Source organism: Cygnus olor, chromosome 23 (genome assembly GCF_009769625.2).
Source record: "Cygnus olor isolate bCygOlo1 chromosome 23, bCygOlo1.pri.v2, whole genome shotgun sequence".
NCBI classification, from domain to species: Eukaryota; Metazoa; Chordata; class Aves; order Anseriformes; family Anatidae; genus Cygnus; species Cygnus olor.
This window is the reverse complement of record NC_049191.1, coordinates 3,731,314-3,751,586: the sequence shown is the minus strand read 5'-3', so window position 1 is coordinate 3,751,586 and position 20,273 is coordinate 3,731,314. Positions and strand designations below refer to the sequence as shown.

The 20,273-nt window shown below is 57.9% G+C and overlaps 2 protein-coding genes and 1 long non-coding RNA gene across 7 annotated transcripts; all 3 read left to right on the top strand.

Annotated features, from left to right (window-relative positions):
* Positions 1-738: 738 nt before the first annotated feature.
* On the top strand, positions 739-5,765 carry PAFAH2 (platelet activating factor acetylhydrolase 2). Of its 4 annotated transcripts, none has more exons than XM_040535114.1 (11): positions 739-792; positions 2,044-2,138; positions 2,389-2,539; positions 2,762-2,858; positions 2,944-3,012; positions 3,146-3,260; positions 4,231-4,344; positions 4,484-4,575; positions 4,658-4,828; positions 4,940-5,088; positions 5,419-5,765. In XM_040535114.1, exons 2-11 carry the CDS (start codon positions 2,049-2,051, stop codon positions 5,511-5,513), a joined length of 1,143 nt encoding a protein of 380 aa, XP_040391048.1. In that variant the 5' UTR covers positions 739-792; positions 2,044-2,048; the 3' UTR covers positions 5,514-5,765. The 4 variants fall into 4 exon arrangements, with proteins under 4 accessions (XP_040391048.1, XP_040391049.1, XP_040391051.1 ...); XM_040535115.1 differs by having other exon boundaries at positions 768-824; XM_040535117.1 differs by lacking the exon at positions 739-792 and adding an exon at positions 874-900.
* A 2,363-nt stretch (positions 5,766-8,128) lies between these two features.
* Positions 8,129-16,176, top strand: LOC121058941. The gene is made up of 3 exons (XR_005814395.1): positions 8,129-8,796; positions 12,548-15,714; positions 15,752-16,176. It is a non-coding gene; the product is annotated as an uncharacterized LOC121058941 (long non-coding RNA).
* Positions 16,177-16,410: 234 nt separating this feature from the next.
* On the top strand, positions 16,411-20,220 carry STMN1 (stathmin 1). Of its 2 annotated transcripts, none has more exons than XM_040534729.1 (5): positions 16,411-16,510; positions 17,484-17,553; positions 18,286-18,458; positions 19,179-19,370; positions 19,734-20,220. In XM_040534729.1, the coding sequence occupies exons 2-5, from the start codon at positions 17,541-17,543 to the stop codon at positions 19,800-19,802; spliced, it is 447 nt and encodes a 148-aa protein (XP_040390663.1). In that variant the 5' UTR covers positions 16,411-16,510; positions 17,484-17,540; the 3' UTR covers positions 19,803-20,220. The 2 variants fall into 2 exon arrangements, with proteins under 2 accessions (XP_040390663.1, XP_040390664.1); XM_040534730.1 differs by lacking the exon at positions 16,411-16,510 and adding an exon at positions 17,354-17,376.
* Positions 20,221-20,273: the final 53 nt, after the last annotated feature.

The following is a 20,273-nucleotide window of genomic DNA, read 5'->3' as shown; positions in this document are numbered from 1 at the left end:
CGGGGGAGAAACCGAGCGCACCGGGAGCCCCGCGTGGGCTGCGTGGGCAGGAGCTTGGCGGGGGGGTTCTGTGGTTTTGTGGTGTTTTAGGGTGTTTTGTGGTATTTTTAACCCAGCCTTTGGCTCTTTGCCCGGCCCCGGGGACAGCTCGGCCCCGCGGGGAGTTTTAATCCCCCGCCGCCCAGGGGATTACCGCGGGGGGGGGGGGGGGGCGGGAGCCAGGGCACGGAGCGGGGGGGGGGGCAGCGGGACCCACGCGTGGGGTCGGGGGACGGGCGTGGGGACCGGGGGGACCGTCCCAGCCCCGGCTGCAGGGCAGGCAGGTCAGGGCAGCCCCGCGGAGGCTGGGGGGACTGGGGGTGAGTGGGGCACTGGGAGCTCTGGTTTTGCACTGGGAGCTCTGGTTTTGCACTGGGTTTGCACCGGGAGTTCTGGTTTCCAACTGGGAGCTCTGGTTTTGCACTGGTTTTATACCGGGAGCTCTGGTTTTGCACTGGGAGCTCTGGTTTTGCAGTAGTTTTATACCGGGAGCTCTGGTTTTGCACTGGTTTTGCACTGGGAGCTCTGGTTTTGCACTGGGAGCTCTGGTTTTACACTGAGTTTGCACTGGGAGTTCCAGTTTTGCACTGGGATCTCCGGTTTTTAACTGGGAGCTCCGGTTTTCCACTGGTGGCACTGGGAGCTCTGGTTTTGCACTGGTGCCACTGGGCACTGTGTCCCGCACTGGTGGCTACTGGGAGCTGTAGTCCCCGCCCACGCGTGGCACTGGGAGCTGTAGTGCTGGGAGCACTGGTGTGTGCTGGGAGCTGTGTCCCCCTGCACTGGTGACAGCGGGGAGCGCTGGTGGGGTACTGGGGGATACTGGTGCCGGGGGGGTGCTGGAGCCGGAGGGCACAGAGGGTAACTGGGAGCTCGGGGGGCTGTGGGAGGGGCACTGGGAGCCAGAGGGGGAACTGGGACAGGGGTCACTGGGAGGTATGGCAGCACTGGGAGTTATAGGGGGTACTGGGAGTTATAGGGGGTACTGGGAGTTGTGGGTGGCACTGGGAGCTGTGGGGAGCACAGGGAGTTATGGGGGGGGGCACTGGGAGTTATGGGGGGTACTGGGAGCTATGGGGGGGCACTGGGAGCTATGGGGGTATACCGGGAGCTATAGGGGGACACTGGGAGTTATGGAGGCACTGGGAGCTATGGGGGGGCACTGGGAGCTACGGGGGGGCACTGGGAGCTATAGGGGGGCCACTGGGAGCGCACTGGGAGCTGCACTGGTAACTGGGAGCACTGGGGGGAGCCCTGGGAGCTGCAGGCAGGGCTGGGGGGAGGGGGGCGCTGGGAGCTGTAGTTCCGCGGGGGGGTGCTGGGAGCTGTAGTCCGGAGGGGAGGGGCTGCGAGGCATTCTGGGAGCTGTAGTCCCCACCCAGGGGCACGCTGGGAGCTGTAGTTCTGCGGGGGGTGGGGGCAGGACTCTGCCCCCCATGTCCCCAGGGGTGTCCCCAGGGGTGTCCCCAGGGGCTCCGAGGGCCCCCGGGGCTGTCCGGCCCCGCAGCCCTGCGCTGACCTCTTGCTCGCGCGCTGCGTGCTCCGCAGGGCCCGGCCACGCTGCTGGGCGCCGTCCAACGCGTCCCCGGGGACAGGGTGGGACGGGGACGGGTCCCCGGGCACGGCGAGGGGCGAGTTGGGCACAGGACGGATTAAAAACCCCACGGGGCGAGGAACCACGGCCGCGGCCTCGGGTCGGCCCCGAGGACTTTGTCCCAGCCGGGGCAGCACGTGGCCGGGCAAGGTGCGGCGTCGGGGCTGGGGACAGCGCCTGGGACCCCAGATCCCGCTGTCACCCCTCGGTGCCACCCCAAGGTGCCACCCCCAGGTGCCCATGGTCGTTCGTGAGGGGCGGTGGGAGCCGGGACCCCTGTTTCTCCCCCCCATCAGCACCCCGGTGGCCTCAGCGCGGGGTTTTGGTGACGGGGAGGCGATGGGGGAAGGAAGAGGCTGATCCTGGTTCGGAGTGCGGGGCACGGACGCTGACCCCCTGCCTCCACCCAGGTGCCATGGGGGGGGAGCAGTCGCTGGCGCTGCCCCCGGGGAAGGGACCTCACTGCGTGGGCTGCGTGGACGTCATGGTGGGCCATACACAGCAGGTATGGGACGGGGGACAGGGACAAGGGATGAGGATGGGGACAGGGACGGGGACAGGGACAAGGGATGGGGACAGGGGTGGGGACAGGGACAGGGACAGTCAGGGTGGCCGCAGCCGGCCGGGTTTTGCATGGCCTGAGCTTGCCGAGGATGTCCCGCGGTGGGCACGGCTGCGAGGGGCCGGGGCGCAGCCCTCGGTGGGCTCCACGCTGCCCCCCCCCCGCATCCCCCCGTCTCCTCTCTCTCCTCCAGGGGCTCTTCCTCCGCCTCTTCTACCCCTGCGAGCCCCGGGAAGGGGCCGAGCGGCCGCGCTGGATCCCACGCTACGAGTACTGCCGCGGGCTGGCCGACTTCACCGGCCACAGCCGGCGCTGGGGCGCGCCCCTGCTCCACGTCGCCTTCGGTAAGGGGGCGGCCGGCACCCCGACCCCATCCCGGGTGCCTCCCCTGCCCTGGGACCCCATTACTTTAGTGGGGTTTGAGGCCACGGAGCCTGTCCTCGGTGTGAGGAGGATGCGGGGAGGGTGCTGTGGGTGGTGACGGAGCCGAGCGGGGACCCGCTGCGGCAGCAGCACCCCGGTGCCCGTCCCCCTGTTTTTTCCGGGGTCCCTTCTCTTCCCCGCAGGCTCCTTCAGAGTGCCGGTGAGCTGGAAGGCGCCTTTCAAACCCCGCAGTGGCGGGTACCCGCTGGTCATCTTCTCCCACGGCCTGGGGGCTTTTCGGTAGGAGGACGGGCCGGGGGCTCGGGGCTGGAGCCGGGACGGGGACCCGGGTGGGAGCCCTGACCCCACTGGGGGCCCTTCGCAGCACCCTGTATTCGTCCATCTGCATGGAGCTGGCGTCCCGGGGCTTCGTGGTGGCGGCGCTGGAGCACAGGTAGGCACCCGGACCCCGCTGCCTCACGGGTCCGGTGGTCCCGGGAGGGAAACGATCCCGCTGGTGCCTCCAACGGGGGTCTGGATGTGGGGTGCTGCCCCCCCACGTGCCCTCTGCCCTCCCGCTGCCGCAGGGACCGCTCTGCCTCCGTGACGTATTTCTGCACGGCGGGGAGCGGGCAGGAGCAGTGGATCCACCACCAGCGGGTGCCCCCGGGACAGAAGGAGTTTTATTTTCGGAACATGCAGGTACTGGGCGGGGGGGGGGTGGGGCTAAGGGTGGGCAAAGCGGGACGCATCAAATCCCCACCCCAGGGCGAGCCGAGCTGCGCTCCCTGGGGGCTTCTCCTGCCCTTCCCCAACCCGTACAGTGGCAATTTTTGGGCTGAGGCTGAGCTTCTTCCTCGCAAGCTGATCAAAATCCGCCCAGCCTGGTTGTCGTCGTTTCCTGGGCCCCCTCTGCCTGGCTTTAGGCTGACACCGGCTGGAGCCCGGCTGGGTTTGGCCACGTCCCCGCGTGCGTAAGGTCACCGGTGCACCGGGGAGCCGGGCTGTCCCCAGCCTGGGGGGGCTCGGCCGTGTCTGCAGCCCTGCTGCTGCCACTGCTGGTGCTGGTTGTGCTCCGCTTGCTCCCTCTCGGGGATTACCCCGGGAGCTGAGAGCTGTGGCAGGAGAACTGCAGGACACGGCGCGGCTGGAGGTGTTTTAGCAGCCCCGAATCGCTTCCCAGCCTGTTAGCTTCACATATGCCCCATTTCACAGCACGTGGCACAGACAAGGGAAATAGTTCCCTATAAAAATGACCCCACGAGCTTATGCTCATGCGCTTATGCTCAATTCACGTGTTGAAAGGGAACGATAAATCCAGCAGAGATTATTATTATTATAAATATAGCAGAGGCTCGGCCGAAGGGCAGCATCTCCCCGGCACGGCTCAGCACTGAGGGATTTCGGGGGCTTTGGGTTATCTCCAGCGGTCTGTGGTATCAGATGGAGTGAATCGCAGTGAAAAAGGAAACCACCCCAATAAATTCACTGCAGCCTTGCGGGAGCCGCTGTGCTGCAGCCTCTCTCGCTCGCCGTAATTCAGGGAAAGCCTGGCCGAGCGTTGTGGGTTTAGTGAAGACCCTGGGGGGGGACACACTGGGGAAGGCAGCACCGTGAGGACCCTGCCTGTAATTAGCAGGGGGCTAATTGCCCAGGGCAACTCTCGCTGCAGGTTCATCAGAGAGCGAACGAGTGCGTGCAGGCACTCCGGCTCTTCCAGGCCATCCGCGGCGGTCAGCCCGTCCCCAACGTCCTGCACCCGGACTTCGACCTCTCCGTGCTGAAGGTACCCGGCTCCGCGGGTGCCGGGGGAGCAGCCTGGGGGCTTCGCCGGGCTGGGGAGGTTGCAGGCAGGATCAGGTCCAGTTCCATGCGTCTTTTCCTGGGGACGTATGCGGAGCCACGCCGGCTCACCCTTTTTTCAGGATGGCGTTGATCTGGCCAAAGTGGCCGTCATGGGCCATTCGTTCGGGGGGGTGACCGCCGTGCTGGCCTTGGTGAAGGAGCCCAGTTTCAGGTGAGCGGCTCCGGGGATGCTGCCGAGGGGCTGGGGGGCCAGGGGCTGCCCGAGGCCAGCGCCGTGCGTCCGTCCCGCGCAGGTGCGCGGTGGCTCTCGATGCCTGGATGTTCCCCCTGGAGAACACGCTGTACCCGGAGGTGCCCAGGCCCGTGCTCTTCATCAATGCCGAGAAGTTCCAGACGCCGGAAAGCATCGCCAAAATGAAGAGGCTGAGCTCCAGAAACAGCCAGACGAGGATCATAACCGTGCTGTGAGTCGGGGCTGGGGGCAGGCACCCGGTGGTCCCCCCCGCCCCGAAGGGAGCAGCGTGGAGCCGGCCGGGAGCAGCAGGACCCCTGCCACGCTCCCTTCCCTTTCCCAGGGGGTCCGTGCACCACAGCCAAACCGACTTCGCCTTTCTCACCGGGAAGCTCGTCAAGCGCATCTTCAGCATGGGGGGCACCTTCGACCCCCACAAGGGCCTGGACATCACCAGCCGGGCGGCTCTGGCCTTCCTGCAAAGGCATCTCGGTACGGCGTGCGTGGGGGGGCACGTTGGATGGGGTTTGGGAGGGCACGAGAGCCCGCAGCTTGCAGGGCTGCCTCCCCGGGGTTGGTCTGGGGCTTCTCATCCCGCATGGCCACGAGCCGCGTGGCTCCTGTCCTCCAGGCGCACGTGGCCGAGGCTCTGGCACCCCACACGGTTGTGGGTCACTGGTTGGGAAATCTTTGGGTCACCCCTTTCCTTAAGGCAAAGCTTCGCTGCACAAAGCAAGGTGCCCGGTGGCTGCTCCTCTTTTATACGTGGGGCCAGGCCGGGAACTGCTGCAGTGACCCCGTGCCCGGCTCTGCCCCACGCAGACCTGAGGGAGGATTTCGATCGCTGGGACCACCTCCCGGACGGCATCGGCGACTCGGTCGTGCCAGAAGCACCTCCCTGCCTCTCCAACCTGTAACCGGCTGCGAGGCCGCTGCTGGGAGCTGGGTACCGGGAAATCGTCCGCCCGTATCCAGCACGAGGACGTTCGGGAGCCAGCCCCGAAGGGCAGGAGGGACCCTGGGGAGAGCAGGGCCTGGGGACTGCACCTGTGGGACGCGGCTGCGGCGCTCGCCAGGAGTGCCAGGAAATCCCTCCCGGCCCGAGGGCTGCCCGCAGTGGGGCAGCGAGGGCTGCGGAGCTCAGGGAATAAAACCCCTGGGGGCGAGGACTTGGGCTCCCGTGGGTGGCACCCTTCTCGCACGCGTGGGGCACGGGGGCAGCTCCGGTCCTCGCTGGGTGCGCCGCGGCGGTGGCACACTTGGGAGGGGCAGGGTTGGGGATGGACCAAGCGGGGCCACAAGAACCAGAGCAAAGAAAGACACAGCGAAAAGGCTCCGAGCACGGAGGTGATGCAGATCTGATCGGGAAGCTGAGCCGATCGCTGGCTTCAAGCGCAAAATTTGGGGAGGGGAAAGGGGGGAAGAAAGTGGTTAAGGAAGCATCTCTGAGCAGCCCAGAAGCACTGGGATGTGACACGGCAAACAGCCGGGTCGTGCAGCACAGAGAGCAGCGCCGCGAGCAGGCTGCAGGCACAAGCACGTGCTGGAAGCAGGATGGAAGCAGTCCGGAAGCATCTACAACCCAGTCCCCGGGAATACCGGAGACGTGAGCACAAGGGCTGCTCTTTAAGGAGGGTCTGGTCCTCAGCTGTCCCGAAGCAGCCCAGCGGCACTGGGGCCGCTGGTTTAGGGCCCCGCAGACCCTCCCCAGATTTCCGTATGGGCTCTGTGGCCGGGGCCGCAGCCGGTGGTGCTGGACGCGCTGCCTTGGCAGCTGCTGCCGCCGGCGGGGTGGTGGCACGCCATCTGCTCGGCCTTTGTCCCCCGCGGCTCCCGCTGGGGATGTGCACGGTGCCACAGCTCGCGGGACCCTGCGGCAGCAAGGTTTCCTCGGGTGCCTCGGGTTTGGGGGGCCTGAGCTCTTCCTCGCTTGGTGACGGCAAACCCCAGGGCCCTGGGGGAAGCGGGGAATGGAGGAGCAGCATCCTTCCCTCCCTCCTCTGATGCGACGGCCGCATCCCCTCCTCGCTGTCTCCTCTTGAGGGCTGAGGATGCTCTGGGGTGGATCAGGGAAAGGTGTGGCAGCAGAGGATGCATCCCCCGTGGCACAAAGGACCGACACAGACAGAACCACAAGCCCCCGGTGCTTTCGAGGCTTCCAGATATATTTTTAACTGCTTTACAGCCTCTGGCGCTGGGAGCAGGCTGGGGCGTGATAACGTGGGGAGCAGCGGGACCGTGCTGCTGAGATGCTGAGGGTGGGGTGGGGACACTCAAGGTCGATTCCTGCGATGATTTGGGGGGGGGGACAGAGCCTGTCGGGGGGGACGTGCTTCTGCATCCTGCCTAACAGCGAGAGACAGTGACTGGTGCAGAAATCAAGTCCCATCTTCCTCCCCGAACTAGCGCCGCCGCCATCTGCTCTGACACCGCAAGGAGCAGCCCGGTTGTGGCACCAGCAGAGGAAGGCCATAAATTGTGCAGGAGCCTTATGTAAGGGCCTTCGGGAGCCGGGGGGGAGCGGCTGTGGTCGGAGGGTGACTCCGGAACACGTTAACCCTCGGGCTCACCAGGAGCTGCTCCTTGCCATCGCCGTGCCCGTGGGGCTGGGAGAGAGGGGGAGCAGGGGCTGCCCGGCCCCGCACCCCCCGTGGGCTGCTCCCCTCTCCGGATTTGGCCACCGTGCCCAGGGCCCCGTCCCTGGCTCTCTTCTTGCCCAGAAGAGGAATGAGGAGAGTTTGGAAGAGCCCCGGCGTCGCTGGGGCAGGGCAGGCTCCTTCCCTCCTCGGCTCCATCGTCCCCTCCCGGCTCCCCTGTGCTCAGCTGCTGCGGGATCCCTCTCCCAGCACTCCCTGACCTCGCTGCCCCGCTGCATCTGCTGCCAAACCCAGCCTGGGGCCTCCCCTCCAGCAGCCTCCCCTCCAGCAGCCTCCTTCCCCGTCTCCATCACGTTCACACTCCTTTAGCCCAAGAGGAGCAGCACAAACCCCGGTGCTCGCTGCCACGCGATGGAGACCTTTGCCCTGCTTCCCAGCTCGGTTGCTTTGCTTCGCTGGGGCTGGCCAGAAGGGTTTGGTTTGGTTTGGTTTTGTTTTGTTTTGTTTTTGGCAGGAGGCAGCAGTTCAAGGTTAGCCTGGGCTGCCAGCTGCCCCAGTGACCCGCCCTTATCAGCTCTAGGTCAGCCTGACCCTACAGAGCCGGGGTTCAGGGCTGAACGTGGCAGAGCTGGGTTTTAATCTGTGGGGTCCCGCTGGCTGTGGGGTTTTGGGGTTGTGCTGGTTATGGGGACGCAGCCGGCCCCAGAGCTCTGAGCGGGGAAGGGCTCGCCTCCAGCCAAGCACCTCGGTGCGTCTGACCGGCTTTCCTGTTCAAACCGGTGGCTTAAAAAATAAATAAATTCGAAACAAAGCAACAACAACAACAACAACAAAAAAAAACAGCTGCCCATTTGTATTCCTCTCACAGCTGTGCTTGCAGCGCGGCCGGGGTGTGAATGGGCAAATTCCTCTTACCCACGCCTCGCCGCAGCGCAACCTCCGCTCGCAGACCTGCTGCGGCTCTGCGGGCTCGGGGCTGACAGCCGGCAGCACAGGCCGGGCGTGCAGCTCCCAAAAGCTCGGAGCCGGCTGCCTGCCCGCCAGCCTCCCCAGCATCCTCCCCAGCCCCAGCTGCCTGCGGCTGCCTCCCTGCCGGGAAGCCCCTCGCAGCTGCAGGACCCTCCCCAGACCGTGCGTGCGGGCAGCGAGGTGCAGAGACGTGCAGCGAGGTGCAGCGACCAGCCCCAGCCTGCTGCAGCGTTTGCTGCTCCTTAGACAACCTCGTTTACTCCACTGAAGCTCCCCGGTTGATTTAATTAATGCAAATTGAGACTTGTGTCGAAACCTCCTTTTAATTACCATAGCAATTACTGGAGCTTTTGTTGTCGTTGTTGTTGTTATTTTTTTTTTTTTTTCATTTTTTCTCGTGTTTTTAAGGGAAATAGTAAGGCCTGAATTCACAATAGCTTCCGAAGGCGTGCAGCCCTGCAGGCTGAGCTCCGTGTGTGCCGGCGAGACCCGCACGAGCTCTGGCAGAGGAGCTCGGTGGCCGGCTGCGAGCTGCGGCAGCAGCCCCGACGAGCAGCAGGGATGCAGGTGCCCCGCTCCTAACCCAGACCCAGCAGCACCCGCTTGAGCAGAATTCCTGGGATTCCGCCGATTGGTGAGTACATGCTTGCTTTTGTGTCGATTTTTTTTATTTTTTTTTTTTCTATTGGCAAACCAGAACTTGGCTCTGCACGAGGTTTGTAGGAGACACCCAGTTTCTCGCTCGGAAGCAAGTTGTCACCCAGCTTCCAGGCCGCCTGGGGCTGAAAACCCCGGATGCTCGCAGTCACGAGGGATTCGCCTCAATTTTGTCAGCTCCCAGAGCACCAGCTCCTCCTGCTCTGGGTCGCGCAGCGGGACCAGGGCACGCGCTTGCCGGTTCCCTGCTGCGATGCCGCGGGGCTGAGCTGCCGCTCCAGGCCACCGAAATGCAAAGCTGTGGGCACAGCAGGCTCCCATGCTCTCAACCAGCTGCATTTGAAGCATTTTGAGGGAATAACTGTTTTTTTTTTTTTTTTGACAGTTTTCAGTCTGCAGCAGAAGCCCTGTTTCAGGCTGCGGCGGTCCCTCCTGCACCTACACAGGACAAGAGATGGTTCCTGAACAAACAGGATAGAAAGGACTAAGGGAAACTGAGGCACGGGAGGAGGAAAGGGGCTGTGTGGGGTCTCTCTAGTTTCAGGCTACTCCAAAACACATCGCAGGGATCGTTTTTGGTCATTTCCCCCAGGTTTAGGAGGAAGCACAGGCTGAGCTCAGCGCCACGGATGCTGGCGCGTGCTTTGTACCTGTGCACAGTGGTGGGGGAGAGCAGGGGGCTGTGCGAGGTGGGACGGGGACCCCAAATGCCCCATCCTCCTTTTTAACCCCTGGGCCTGCATTTACCCCTGTCAGCACCCATCCCGGGTGACACGGGGGCACCGGACCCCCAGCCCACCAGCTTCAGGATCCCTTCGTCTCCTCGAATCGACAGCCGCCCTCTGACAATGTTCACCACACGAGGCCTGGGCTGGGTTTGTTTTTTTATTTTTATTTTTAATTAAACGGAGCACATAGATTAGCAAGCGCAACATCAGCGTGTTTCTCCAGGTATTGATTTCAGCGCACGGCAGCAGTTTGCTGCTTTATTGCACAAAAGGCAGAGCTGTGTTTTCCCCCATGAAAGGCTGCCTTTGTTCGCCTGTAGTGGACGTGCCTGGTCTTTTTTCTCTTAATACATATATATATTGATCCATTACGAACTCAAATTAGTGGGGAAAAAGAGATCAACCAGCGCTGAGCAAATGTGAAGTGCAGGTATTGTTTCCGTGCTGGTATTGCTGAGCGATTGGAGGCAGCCAGCGGGACGGAGCAGGAATTAACCCATTTGGATGCAGAATCATCGGAGGAGATGGGAAGGGAATTGCTGGTTGTCCTGAAGGGATCGAAATCTGAAGATGAAGATCTGGTCCTCGTGGCTGGACTGAGGTCGATTTGTGCTGTTAACCCCCCTACCTTGTTTCCTCGGCTCACGCAGCCCGTGGGAAGAGGCGTGTTGTGGTGTGTCCGCGGCGTCCGACCCAGATCTCGCCCACAAACAGCACCAATTTGTGCTGCTGCTGCAGGACGAATACCTGTGGGTTCCCTGCGTGCGGGGCTGGCTGCAGGGAGGGGGGGATGCTTCCAAATCCTGCCTTTTGTTCCGAGTCTGACCTTGCCCTGCCCGTTTGAAGGAAGTCGGGCACCTGAGAACTGCAAATCCACCTGCTCCCCGGGCAGCAGATCTCTGCGAAAAATAAGTGAACCCGTTACCGTGAGGCTGCGCGCCGACGTGGGCAGCGATACCGAGCGCCCTGGGAGCTCTGCTATTGGGAATTATTTCAAAACGTGCACTCAGTGAGGGCAGGCTCGGCCTGGGGGTCGTTACAAGCTCATTCGTCTCGGTTTTTGACACAGGAGAAGTCGTACTCCTTTAAAAGGATTTCCATCCCTCAACTCCTCCCATCGTGACACTTCCAGGCTACATCTTGTCTTGAAAGGGTGGCAGTATTTTTAACTATATCACGCCAGGGATGTATTAATAGCACAATGGGCTCGCTGAGCTTCTGCGAGAGCTGAGCCCATATTTTAAATTCAAGGAACTAATTAGGAGCGAGGGAATAATTAGTGCTACACCCGGCTTTTCTTTCCCCCCCACTTCATTTGCAAAGAGCTAAAGCAAATGTCTTTGCTGGAATCTTCTGTCGCTCTTGAATATTTTATGGCCTCCCTGTGCGTCGCTATTCCATGTGGCTGTCAAAGCCATGCTGTCCCCCCTGCTCCATCCCAGCTGAAGCGGCTGACTCTGGCACTTCTGAAATGTAATTAGTGCATCTCACGTTGGCTCACACGCGAAAACCCGGCCGTAAAGCCGTTCTTAGCGCCTCTCTCGCAGCCCCTCGCCGTGGCTGGGTGGTGCAGCTGGGTTATTTTGGAACCCTGGGCTGTGTAGAGGCTTCCTCGAGTGGCAAAGTTCTCGGCACTCCATATGGGGAACGCAGATACGGCGCTGCGGGTGGGAGCAGGAGGGGAAAGCGGCGAGGATGCTGAGAGCGAGGAGGGGGAAGCGAGGCGAGGAGACCTCAGGGCCGGCTTTCCCTGCGTGTTTCTGGGTGTCGTGGGGCTGAGACCATGTGTAGGCTGCTTCTTCTATCGGGCAGGTTGCTCCCAGGACCCCACAACTGCCTCGGAGGATCTGCTGGTGGCACGAAGGAAACCACCGGCTCCGAAATGTTCCCCGCTGCAGGGAGCGGCAGCTCTCCCCGGCGCGAAGTCTCTGGTCTCTAATAATAGTCGGGCTTGTGCTGAAGCCTTTCCCTCGCTCTTGCCTCTCCCCAGCCATCTGTTTTCAAGAAACTTGTGGAATTCGAGCCGCTGAGATCTCATCCATATTTACTGGAGGGGCAGAGAGCAGCTAGCAGAGCCGAAAGCTGGGACGGGAGACGAGGCCGAGGTATGGAAGTGGTTCGATTGCACAAAGCCCCATTTTCTGAGGAAACAAAGAGTGAAAAACATGCCAGGAGACCAGGCAGCGCTCCTCTGTGCCCCGGCTGAGCCGCCTGGGAGGAAGGCCAGAATCTAGGATTCTATGATAAGGCCAGCGCTCCGACAGTCACCAGGCTGCACCCGGGGTTAAGGTGCCCATGAGCCCAAACCGCAGCCTCTGCCAAACCTTTAGGGTCTGTCACCGTCCCCGTGTGCTGGGGGATTGTTTGCAAGGACAGCAAAGTGCTTGTCATTAGTATATTAGAAGCTTATCATATTTTTCCACCCTCTTTAGAGCCTTGTAGCTCCCATCGCCATAGTATGTGGGCATCACGTGGTACCGTCGTATGGCTGCGTGTTAAGAACTGAGTATGATGTTTCAGGGTTATATTGCCCCAATATCAAAGCAATTAATTTATATTTTCATCTCTCTTGCTGCAGGCGCAATCGCCGTCTGTGGTGAGTGCTTTTACTTGTCTCATTTTACGGAGGAATTAAGTGAGTTCGAGTGAATTTCTCAGAAAGCAAACCAGCAATAGGAGCCAGGCGCCCTGTCTGATTTGAAAAAAATTAAATCATTTCCAACAGCACATTGGCAAGTGCGATTTTTTTTTCCGAAGGGAACATTTTCTTAATGGTGTATTTCAGCATAAATATAGTATCAGCCTAAACCCCACCAGTAAACAAATCTCAATTACCTTACGCATTCCTTGCCCGCGGGAGAGCTTTCATGGGGAGGCAGATGCTCCCTGAAAGTCGTGTTTTATTCTACATTTCCGTGAACTCCTGGGCTGCACGTGGATTGAAACATATTTGTATCTGAAGATCAGGGAGAGCTCTGCAGCCACTAATTTTTCCTGCAGGACTTTTGTCAGGCAGCAGCACATAGGTGCCAGCACCACGTCGATAGGCAAGCGGCCGAGAGGAGACAGATCTGCTGGAGGTTAACACAAAGCCTGAAAAACATGGACAGGAAAAAACCTTGCAGCCCCTCTTTCTACCTCTGAGAGCAATTTTCTTTTCAATTACCGTCTCCTCTAGCAGGTTATTTATTATGGGAGTATGGTTATGGCTGACTCAGGTCAGTGTATTGGATTTCTGGCTTTAAATTGAACTTTACTATCGCAGTGCCTGTTACCAGTCTCAGCAATGCACTTGCTGCTCGTATTACTTACAAAGGCGCTTTACAATGTTCTCTGACTAACAAATAAGCTGTCAGTCCGTCCACCGTGGGTGCTTAAGGGTGGCAATTTTATACTCAGAAAGCGCATTTCCTTATTAGAGATTAAATATTTTTGCAAGTTAAAAGAGCTGCCGTGGGCTGAGTTGTCACCTAATTCTGTCAGTCTCTTTGTGGGGTATTGTGATAAGCACATCAGAGGAGACTCTTTAATCTTCGTGCTAAATCTGATCACGCCACGGCCTAAATTCACACGTACAAGGAGTCCTCGGGATGAGGCCTTGACTTATCTGTTTCTCTGGGAGCGGAGTGTGTTGAGACGAAGCCGAGGGGTCTTGTGCTTTGTCTGTGCTGGGAGCAAGCCTCACTTGAGCCAGCAGCGAGCAGTTGCTGTGACCGGCACGAGGGCAGCGATTTTATGCGGGTGCAGTTATCACTGGCTCGCAAGCACGGCAGCCACTGGCCCTGAGAACGGCTCAAATCCCCAGTCTGTAAAGCCTTCGCTGCTTCCCGCTCTGGGAATATCTCCTGCAGGTTCTGCTGTGGTCCTTTATTGTCCCAAGATGCACAAATTCGTCTGATTCATCTGGCTGATCTGGTTAGATTTGGGCTTCAAACAGTGTGTTCCTTCTTGAGCCTTTTTTTTTTCGGGTTAAATAGTGGCATTTTGGAGGAAATTTCTCATAATGATGCTTGTTCTTTTTTTGGAAAAAATGGAATTAGAGCAAAAAGCTCTTCTTGGTGATGAGGAGCCCAGGAGACTAAAGCTACTGCAGCCACACGCTGCTAGGCTTGCCGAAAGAAGAGTCTGTTTAGAATCCCAGTAAAAGTGTTGATAAACACAAATCAAATGCAAATTAAATAAAGCCTTTCATACACTCCATTCTCATTGAGATCTGACAAAAATAAATTCCACATAAACAAGCGGGTCTTATGAAATGTTCCAAAAATAAAAACCCTCTTGCAATGAGGCCAAAAATGAGATCGCCTCCATGCATTTCCAGCTGCTAAGGGCTGTTATTCCTCTTTGTATTACAGCAGTGCTCAAAGATTTTGGCTTAAATTGAAACCAATGGTGGCAGGTGTTGTAAAGAGGTTAGTAAAGAGTCTCCGTGTAAGCAACACAGAATGGAAAATGTCAGAGCTGAGAACAGATCCCAAGTCTGATTCCCAGCACATTGCCTCTTACATATGAGAGCTCTTATCTGAAATAAATGATTTTGGCTGTAAAGCTGGTCTGCAAAGGAAGGTAAGTTACATTCACGTCTTTCTCTCTTTTTTCTTTTTTTTTTTCTCCCTGCGAGAAGCCCAGGAAATAAGATGGAAAGCACTGAGAACAGCCCCTGCATGACTGTAGTTATATCTCAGTCTGCATCCCTTCTTCAGAAGCTGAAAATGATGTTTCATCATCATCTCTCCAGGGGATGAGGAGTGATTAAAGGCAGTCACATAGGTACCAAACAAAAAGCCCCAAGCCCAGGAAGATTTATTTCCTTCGGGAAATCCTGAGATCATCCCAGGATAAGCTCACTGATTTTACTAAAAAACATTAATATTAAAGCATCCAACACACTGTTGATCTACATGGATGATAATTAATGAATGATAAAGCAAAACACAAGCTGATGACATGATCTCTTGGCTTCTTTGTCTTCCAGCACCATTTAATGCAATTTAATCCAAGCACTCAAGATGTTTCATTTAAAAACACGTGTTGTGTGTGATATCAATGCGTATACTGCTGTTTTTGAGCCAGGAACCCTGTAAATGTATCAGGCGTGATCCTGAATGGCCAAGCAGGCAAACCATTTTGAATCTGAAGTCTCCTCCACCCTACAAAAGCTCTACCATGCTGCTGGAAAATGGCTCTTCCCATGCCCAGCCAGCCACTCCGACAGCAACCTCTCCCAACTCTAGCAGCTCGGCGGCTGGATGTGGTTTCCATGGAAATAGACGTCAGATCAGCAAAAAACAGGGCAAATGTTTAAAATAATCTCTGTTTTGAAAGCTTTACATATTTCTGTCACAATATTAACCTTCCTTAAGGTAGGATTTTTTTTTTTTTTTTGGTGCAAAATCCGTGTTTTTAAGATTGTGCACAAGAAGGGTGGGTCCCCTCGGAAAAGTCCTTTCTTTGGTATTTTGGGTACAAAGACTGCTCTGCTGGGCTTGTGTTGTAGCAGAAGATTTGTGCTTTTCTCTGGCCATCTGCCTTTTATGTGTATTGACTCTTGGTGTTAACTCAAGTGACTGCAGCATGAGAACTACCGCAGCAATTGTACACGAGTACTTTGTACAGAACATGCAAAAATGCAGCCAGTTCATTTAAAACACATTTGTGAGCAAGCCACTTATCTATGCATGGTAATGGCGTTACCTCAGGAAGGGAACTGCTCATAATGCAGCCCGTAGGATAAGGGAGGATCCTCTATATGCAGCCATTGCACATTGTGTATCATGGAAATTGTGTTATGAAGACAATTGTGGCTTTTCTGGACCTGCTGGTGTCACCTCATAGGAGAGGGTGGCCAGGTGGCCAACCAAAAATGTCATTTGTTTGGGTGGCTACCCAAAAACTTATCCCAAAACGTCATTCCAGGGGCTGTGGGGGCCAACGCATTGCCAGACCCAGATCCTGTGGGGTCAGCCTGTGGTGGCTGCGGCCCGGAGGTGCACAAAGGTACACAGTGCTTATCTTGGTGATGTGACCAAGAGCCCCGAGGTGACCATGGCCCTGAGATGACCAAAGACGCTGAGACAACTGGCTGGCCTTGAGGTGACCAAGGCTCCTCAGGTGGCCATGGCTCTGCAGCGACCAAGGGCCCTGAGGTGAGAGGCTGTGGGCCTGAGGTGGCTGTCGCCTTGAGGCGGACGGTTGTTGCCTGAGGTAGCCATGGCCCTGAGTAAAGTGTTCCTGAGGTTGGTGGCCGTCCCTGAGGTGTAAGTGGCCATCCCTGAGGTAAGCGTTCCTGAGGTAGGTGGCCATCCCTGAGGTATAAGAGGCCATCTCTGAGGTAAGTGTTCCTGAGGTACAAGTGGCCATCCCTGAGGGAGGTGACCATCCCTGAGGTACAGGTGGCCATCCCTGAGGTAAATATTCCTGAGGTGTAAGTGGCCATCCCGGAGGCAGGTAGCACTGAGGTAAGCTGCCATCCCTGAGGCAGCCACCCCGTCACGGCTACATTCCCCCGAGGGGCAGGGCGACCCGCGCCGCGCGGGGCCCCCGCTCCTCCCCAGCACCGGGGTGGCAGACAAAGGGAGTCCCACCGCCCTCAAGGAGCGGCAGGAGAGCGCCCCGCAGAGCCGCGCAGCCCCCGGGCCGACCCGCGGAGCAGCCGCACTCCTCGTCGCGACCCCGCAGCCTCCCCCCGGCCGCGATCGGCCCTCGGGGGTCGCCGCCCCGCATCGCCTCCCCCCGCCCCCCGCGAACTACAACTCCCGGCATGCAGCGGGCGGCGGGGAGCGGGGCGCGAGCCCCCCAGCCTAGCCCTCCTTACCCCCCCCCCGCTCCCCGCGGCGGGCGGCACGTGCCGCCGAGCTCGGCCAATAGGGGCGGGGCGGGGCGGGTCACGTGCCTTTGTTTGGCGCTTTTGTGCGCGGCGGGGCGGGCGGGAGCGGAGTGGGGCCGGAGCGGCGGAGCGGGCAGGTGGGTGCGCGCTGTCGCTGCGGGCCCGGCGGCGGGCCGAGAGGGGGGCGCGGCGCGGCGCGGCGCGGCGGCGCTGCTGAGAACGGCCGGTGGGCAGCGGAGGGGGCGTCGTAGCGGTGGAGGGGAGCCGGCGGGAGGGGTCTGAGGGCGGCTGTCAGGGCGAGGGGAGGCGGCGCGGGGGGGCTCTGAGGGGCCGCGGGGGGCTCAGAGATGCCGGGGGGGGGGGTTGTCGGTTTTGTCCGTGAGGGGGGCGTGAGGTGGGTCGGGGGTCGTGGGGGGGGGGGGGTCTGTGGGTGTGAGGGGGTGACGGGGGGCTGCGGGAGACAATGGGCGGGGGTCCTATTGTCCCGCCGTCGGCTCTGAGGGGGAGCCGCCCTGATGGCGGCTGAGGAGAAAGGCGGCGGCGCCCCCTCCCCTCCCTGACAGGACCCCGCCATTGTCAGTGGGGAGGGGGCGGGGCGGGGCCGTTTCCCCGGGGGGCGGCTGTGGGGAGAGGAGGGGGTGGGGGTGAGGGGAGGGGAGGGGGCGCTGGGGGGTGCCCGGATGTTGCCGTTGGCCCCGCCCCCTCCCCGAGCCCCCCGCCCGCGCGCGCGCGCTCCCCCTCCCCCCGCCCGCCCCTCTCCGGCCGTTTGAATTCGGTGCGGTTGGAGAGGCGCGTGCCGGGGGGGCGGGGCCTCCGCCCCAGCGCGCCGCGCTCATTGGCTGGCGGCGGGCGGCGCGGGGAGGGGAGGGGACGAGGCGGGGAGCCGGGTCCTAGCGCCGCCCGCGCTGCCTGCGGTGGGCGCAGCCCTGACGGGCGCTAATTAAATCAGCGGCATCTCCGCTCCCACCCGTGCGCAGCAGCCCCGCGGGCCGCTAATTACCGGGTGCAGTCACCTGTCGGCCCCTCGTTCCTTTTCCCGCTTCTGTGGGGCGTTGGAAGCGATGGCAGCCGTGTGCCTGCTGCTCAGAGACGTGTCTCTTTGTTACCCAGGAGTCCAGCTGTCGGAGGTCTCGTGGAGCAGGCTGCTGGAGGCGTATTTCCTCGGTCATGGCTACTTCTGGTACGTAGGATCGTGAGCCCAATGCGTTTTTCTTCCCCCCTCCCTTAATTTCCTATGTAATTGTTGTGCTTTGTTAAATAAACTGTTGTCACCAGGCTTTTCTACCATCTGTAGGCTGCTTTGGAGAAGCTGTTAAAGCAGTGCTTGTGGAAACAGAAGCAAAAGCCATCTCAAACTAGGCTGATAGCAGATGGGCTTCAGTTCATCTGCACGCCATCTGCTCAGTTAACGAAACCGACTGTCATCTAGACGTCTTGGTGGTCAAAACTGGTGTGCTGCTACAGCTGAAGCCATACGGGGCTGACGTGCCTATGCCCCTGTGGAGGTGTTTAAATAGCAGGATGCTGGCTTAGGTGTTTCTCGGAGAAAGGGTTTCAGTGCTAGGCCCTCTAGGTCAGCCCTTTTGAAGAGGTTCAAAATGCTCACCTCTAACTTCTCATTGGAGAAAGAATGTTTTTTCATTTGGAAGCACCACTACAGTTGTTTTTATGAGTCTGGATATTAAAAGCTAAAATGAAATGCCAGGTACTTGGGTAATGTGTCAAGGAGGAATTGTGAACAGAACTGCCCACTGCGTTTTTGAATGGTGCTACTGCGTAGAACAGAGCTATCTGCTCCGATGCACCTGTATCCTAAAGTGAGCTTGGTGGCATTCAGTTCTTGCAGGCTGCTGTTCAAGTTAGCTAAGTCAGTTTCATGGCTTAAAATCCCATTTCTTTTTCATGTTCCTAGATATACAAGTGAAGGAACTGGAAAAGCGTGCCTCTGGGCAGGCATTTGAGCTGATACTCAGTCCCCGCTCAAAAGAAGCAGTCCCAGAATTCCCTCTTTCTCCCCCAAAGAAGAAGGATCTGTCATTGGAAGAAATTCAGAAGAAGTTGGAAGCAGCAGAAGAGAGACGTAAGGTAAGTTTGAAAGGGCAGGTTAAAGGAACTCTGCTCAATCAGCCTGGGGTTTTCTTAAATTTGTCTTGCGTAAGACAAATGAGTGGTTTGTGTTATGGTAAATGGAATATTAATTGAGCTTGTTAGAATCGTGGGCTCTTAGGGAGACTTATGTCCAAAGTTATTTTGAATGGTCAATTGAAAAACTGGGGAGATAACTGAGAGGTGATGCTCTTTCAGAAGGAAGCTGTTCTTTTCTCTATTTGTAATGTCATGGAAGATTCACTTCCTCCTAGAAAACCTAGTGGTGAATCTATAATTAGAAGGCTTGTGGATGCAGTATCTTGATGTAAGATCTTGCTGTTGATGTGGTTTAGAGCCCTTGGCTGTACAGAGGCTTAGGAATTGAAGTACAGCCTCACGTGTGACTGGAATCACAAACTCAGCATTCTGAGAAGTGAGTCTTCTAGGAAAGATCAATAGGTATTAACGTAAAAATCCATGTACCCTTCTGAGAAAAATCCCACTTAAAGATTTGTGAGTAATGATAGAAATTCGCTTTCCTTTGTCGGTAGTGGTGAAATACAGGCTGTGGGTACTGGGGGGCTTTGTACTGCATCAAGAACTTAGGCAGATTGCCGTTAAAATGGCAGAAAAACCTCTGCTCAGGAGTTGCAGGCACCTGGATTGTAGCTGTGTAGTTTGTTTTATGTTCAAAATGTGCCCGCTCTGTTTCGTTAGTCTCATGAAGCAGAAGTCCTGAAGCAGCTAGCCGAGAAGAGGGAGCATGAAAAAGAAGTGCTTCAGAAAGCCATTGAAGAAAACAACAACTTCAGCAAAATGGCAGAGGAGAAGCTGACCCACAAAATGGAAGCCAACAAAGAGAACCGTGAGGCACAAATGGCTGCTAAACTGGAACGCTTGAGGGAGAAGGTAGGTGTTGAGTCGTGGTTGGGAGAGGAGGTGTCAGTGCTCCTCACTTACAAACCAGCTAGATGGAGACCAGTAAACGGCCGCGTGAGGGGACTGGTACAAATAGACACATCCCTGGGCGTTCTGTGGGTCCAGTCTCGAAAGAATATTAAATCTGTGGGAGACCTTGTAGAAATCCTCCTTGTGGGGGAGGAGGGTGGACGGGGTTAGAGCAGGCCGCTCGCTTTCTCTCAAGCTTCATTCTGCAGCCCCCCTCAGTAAGGTGTAGCAGGTTTCCTGCTGTGAGCCGGGGACGGGATGCAGGCGGGGGCGCGCTCTGCTCTGCGCCCTGCGGCTCACTGCTCCCCTGCTGTTGTCTTTCAGGACAAGCACATTGAAGAGGTTCGAAAGAACAAAGAAGGCAAAGACCCCGGTGAGGCCGAAACCGACTGACTTCGTTCTGGAAACTGACACTCTCCCCCTCCTCTAAATATCCAAAGACTGTACTGGCCAGTGGTTTTACTTTTGGTTTTGTTTTTTAAGTTTCTAGAAACTGATGTAGAACTGTAAAGTTAGATCCAAACTGTACGCTTTCTTTGGGGGCTAGAGGGGAGACCTTCCATGTTTCACTTTTTCTAAAGTGTTGTCTTTCCAGTGTAGCTACTTCTTGTTGCATCCTTTTCTACTCCAGAGCACTTGCTACTGGGTTGATGGCTAGTACTGTATCAGCTCTGTAAGACATTTGTGAAAGGAATATGTAGTAAACTGTTCCATGCTCAATATGTTACACTTCAAAAAAATCTGACTCTGTCCCAGTCTTCTAAAATACTGCTGTAACTGAGTGACTAAATAAAGCTGCACAGTGCTGTTACCGTGAGAATCATTTCTGGAAATGACCTGAAGAATAATTGGTTGGCTGATGCC